Here is a 3,311-nt window from a genome sequence, read left to right on the forward strand (position 1 = left end):
AGCTAGATATGTTCCTAGAATGTAGCATTACCAGCCACTTCTTCTTCCACAATTTAATTACTAAGTCATCCTTAATTATGAATGATCCAAATCGGAAGAATTTTTTTTTTCAACATTATTAGGCTAGCCAAAAATGCGAGTCCTCAGGTTTCTAGTAAGCTTGGAAAAATGCATGCGAGGTTTTATAGTTTCTTTTTAGGAGGATTTGCCACACGCACCCCCGCTAATGAGATTGTAGACCCATTAACCTACAACCGATCCCTTAACCTCAATGTCAGAAATCCCTAGCCTTCCTTGGCGTTTGGATCAACAAACCACACTCCATTTAACTAATAAATACTTTTGTCTCACTATCTAATTTCTGAAATAATCTTGATGGAAAAGAATCCAACCTATGTAATATACTCCTTTGCGTTATCACATTGTACATTCCTTAGTACTAGGACCGATCTGTCAGTCAACTATGATGCATGGCGACGACCAGCGACTAACACTGGCCCATGGATGGCATGCATACTTGTGCTACTACTTGAGTGTACGGACCAGGGTACACATGTTTTTAGCACAGACGATACAGAGTATATTAGAATACATACATGAATGTAACAATAAAGAAAGGAAAACACTCAATAATTTAGGTTCTTGACACATGCATGCATATCGATCACGTGTAACACGGTCCCGACACCTCACATCCTTCCACCTGTGTACTACTCGACTTTTCGTACGACCCATCGTAGATACAAATTCAGGTGCGATCGATCGGAGATTTTTCGGTTTAGTAAGCGCGTTAGCGCTAACAAAACGTACGTTTAAAGGAAAAGACAAATCAAAACATGCAAAAGGCGAAGCTGGCGATGCCATAGGCATCCCAGTGTGCATCGTCAGTGGCAGAGGATAGCGGGAGTGGTTCGGGGCAGTTGGGTTGTGTGTTGGAACGGTTGGCCTCGCCTTCCCTTTTCGCCCGCGCGCGCGCCCCGCTTTTCTCCCCGTACGTCGCCATTGCCTCTCTCGCTATATCATCCCGACCTCACACGCCCCTCTTCCCCCCACCACCACACTCACAACAACTGCACATACTCCTCAATCTCCATCTCCAGCTCCCCAGCAAGCTCTTCGATTTCTTTTCTTGCCCGAAGCGTGAACGAGGAGGATGCCGAGGCCGTGGAGACCGGTGCTGGCGTCGGCCACCAGGTGCTGCACGGCCGAGGACGCCGTGGTGGCCGCCGGGGCCGGCAACGGGCTCGCGCGCTGCCGCCCGGCGCAATCGGAGTTCTCGCGCCGCCTCGCCTCCTTCCGCCGCTTGTCCTCCACGACCAACAGCCCCGCCACGGTCACGGACGGCAAGGACGACGAGGAGGAGGTGGCGGGGGAGCTGGGCGTCGGCCCCATGCAGCTGCACTCCTTCAGCGTCAGCGAGCTCCGCGGCGTCACGCACGACTTCTCCAGCGGATACCTCCTCGGGGAGGGCGGCTTCGGCAGGGTCCACAAGGGCTTCGTCGACGCCGGCATGCGCCCCGGACTAGAGCCCCAGCCCGTCGCCGTCAAGCAGCTCGATATCGCCGGATTCCAGGGACACAGGGAGTGGCTGGTAAGCACTGTACCTAGCTAGCAAACATGCATGGTGTAACAACTCCAACTAGCTAGTTAATTTGATTCCTGCTCATGCTGCGGAGTAGCTAGCTGCTACCAACTCCAGAGACTTAATTAGCTAATTCGATTCCATGTCCCCTCACCGCTCACGTGCATGGTTGCAGGCGGAGGTGATCTTCCTTGGGCAGTTCCGGCACCAGCACCTGGTGAAGCTGCTGGGGTACTGCTGCGAGGACGAGGAGCGCCTCCTCGTCTACGAGTTCATGCCGCGCGGCAGCCTCGAGAACCACCTCTTCAGGAGGATCTCCGCCACGCTGCCGTGGGGCACCAGGCTCAAGGTCGCCATCGGCGCCGCCAAGGGGCTCGCCTTCCTCCACGGCGCCAAGCAGCCAGTCATCTACAGGGACTTCAAGGCATCCAACATCCTCCTCGACTCGGTATATACCCCTGCCTAGCCAGTTCACCTTCACTTCCTGGTGCAATTGAGTAGGGAACTAGGGATCCATTGAATTAACACGCGAATCGAATCGGCGTCATCTACAGGAATTCACGGCGAAGCTTTCGGACTTCGGGCTGGCCAAGATGGGTCCGGAGGGTGAGGACACCCACGTGACCACCCGCGTGATGGGCACCCACGGCTACGCGGCGCCGGAGTACGTGCAGACGGGCCACCTGACGATGAAGAGCGACGTGTACAGCTTCGGCGTGGTACTGCTGGAGCTCCTCACGGGCCGCCGCGCCATGGAGCACGTCCGGAGCCGGAGCGCGCACGCGGAGCAGACCATCAAGCTCGTCGACTGGACCAGGCCCTACCTCGCCAGCAGCCGCCGGCTGCGCTGCATCATGGACGCCAAGCTCGCGGGCCACTACTCCGTCAAGGGCGCGCGCGCGGTGGCGCACCTGGCGGTGCTGTGCACCAGCGCGCAGCCGCGGGACAGGCCCAGCATGGCCGCCGTCGTCGAGGCGCTCGAGCGGCTCGAAGGGTTCAAGGACATGGCCGTCAGCGTCGGGATCTGGCCCTCCGCGCCCGTCGCCGGGAGGAACGCGCTCTCCGCCAAGTTCCGCGCAGAGATGAAGGGCGCCGGAGTCGGCGTCGGCGCCGTCTCGGGGCGGCGGAAGTGCGCCTCCGCCAAGCTGGCCTGATCGATCGAGCTTGGACCTGTCGCATACGCCTGCCCTGCCTGCCACGTCGTCTCAATTAGCACACATGCATTCTATGTGCGCCTGCCTGTTGTGTATGTATATAGTGTAAGATCGATCGATTTACGAATGTTGCGTACGTGGTGATTGAGCAGTAATTTGAGGATCGGAGCTTAATCGTGGTTATGGAGTAGACGAGTAGTCAGTCTAGGTGCATGCCATAGATCAGGCATCATGATGAACTGTACGGTGGATTTCTTGTGCATTTTCGACATGGATTTTCCTTTGCTTCTCGTGCCGTGCCAGTGGAGGACTTTTGGATACTTTTGTTTGCGTAGTCTACTGGTACTTGTACTGTTCAAGGTCCAGACAAGGAAATGAGACATCGTTTGTTTGTTTGTTGTGTTGCCCTGCGCGCCGTTCATTTTCACGCCGGCCGGGAGCTTCGACGCAATGACGCCGGAGCTATCAAAGACTCCGCCGTGTGCCAGTCGTCGAAGCGAGCTCATCCACAAAAGACGATTATTCACTCGTGCGCGTAGGCTAATCTTCCTCGCCTGTAGATTCTTCACTCGTGC

The 3,311-nt window shown here is 55.9% G+C and overlaps 1 protein-coding gene across 1 annotated transcript; it reads left to right on the top strand.

The window, feature by feature from the left end:
• The first annotated feature begins 895 nt into the window (after positions 1–895).
• On the top strand, positions 896–2,910 carry LOC124702489 (probable serine/threonine-protein kinase PBL15). Its single transcript, XM_047234630.1, has 3 exons — positions 896–1,591; positions 1,758–2,030; positions 2,137–2,910. Exons 1-3 carry the CDS (start codon positions 1,154–1,156, stop codon positions 2,734–2,736), a joined length of 1,311 nt encoding a protein of 436 aa, XP_047090586.1. The 5' UTR covers positions 896–1,153; the 3' UTR covers positions 2,737–2,910.
• The last annotated feature ends 401 nt before the right edge of the window (positions 2,911–3,311 follow it).

Source organism: Lolium rigidum, chromosome 3, assembly GCF_022539505.1.
Source record: "Lolium rigidum isolate FL_2022 chromosome 3, APGP_CSIRO_Lrig_0.1, whole genome shotgun sequence".
NCBI classification, from domain to species: domain Eukaryota; kingdom Viridiplantae; phylum Streptophyta; class Magnoliopsida; order Poales; family Poaceae; genus Lolium; species Lolium rigidum.

Coding starts and splice junctions, on each gene's coding strand:
- LOC124702489 (XM_047234630.1), top strand. CDS start 1,154: ATGCCGAGGCCGTGGAGACCGGTGCTGGCGTCGGCCACCAGGTGCTGC. Junction 1,592..1,757: donor AGGGACACAGGGAGTGGCTG/GTAAGCACTGTA, acceptor GCATGGTTGCAG/GCGGAGGTGATCTTCCTTGG. Junction 2,031..2,136: donor CCAACATCCTCCTCGACTCG/GTATATACCCCT, acceptor CGTCATCTACAG/GAATTCACGGCGAAGCTTTC.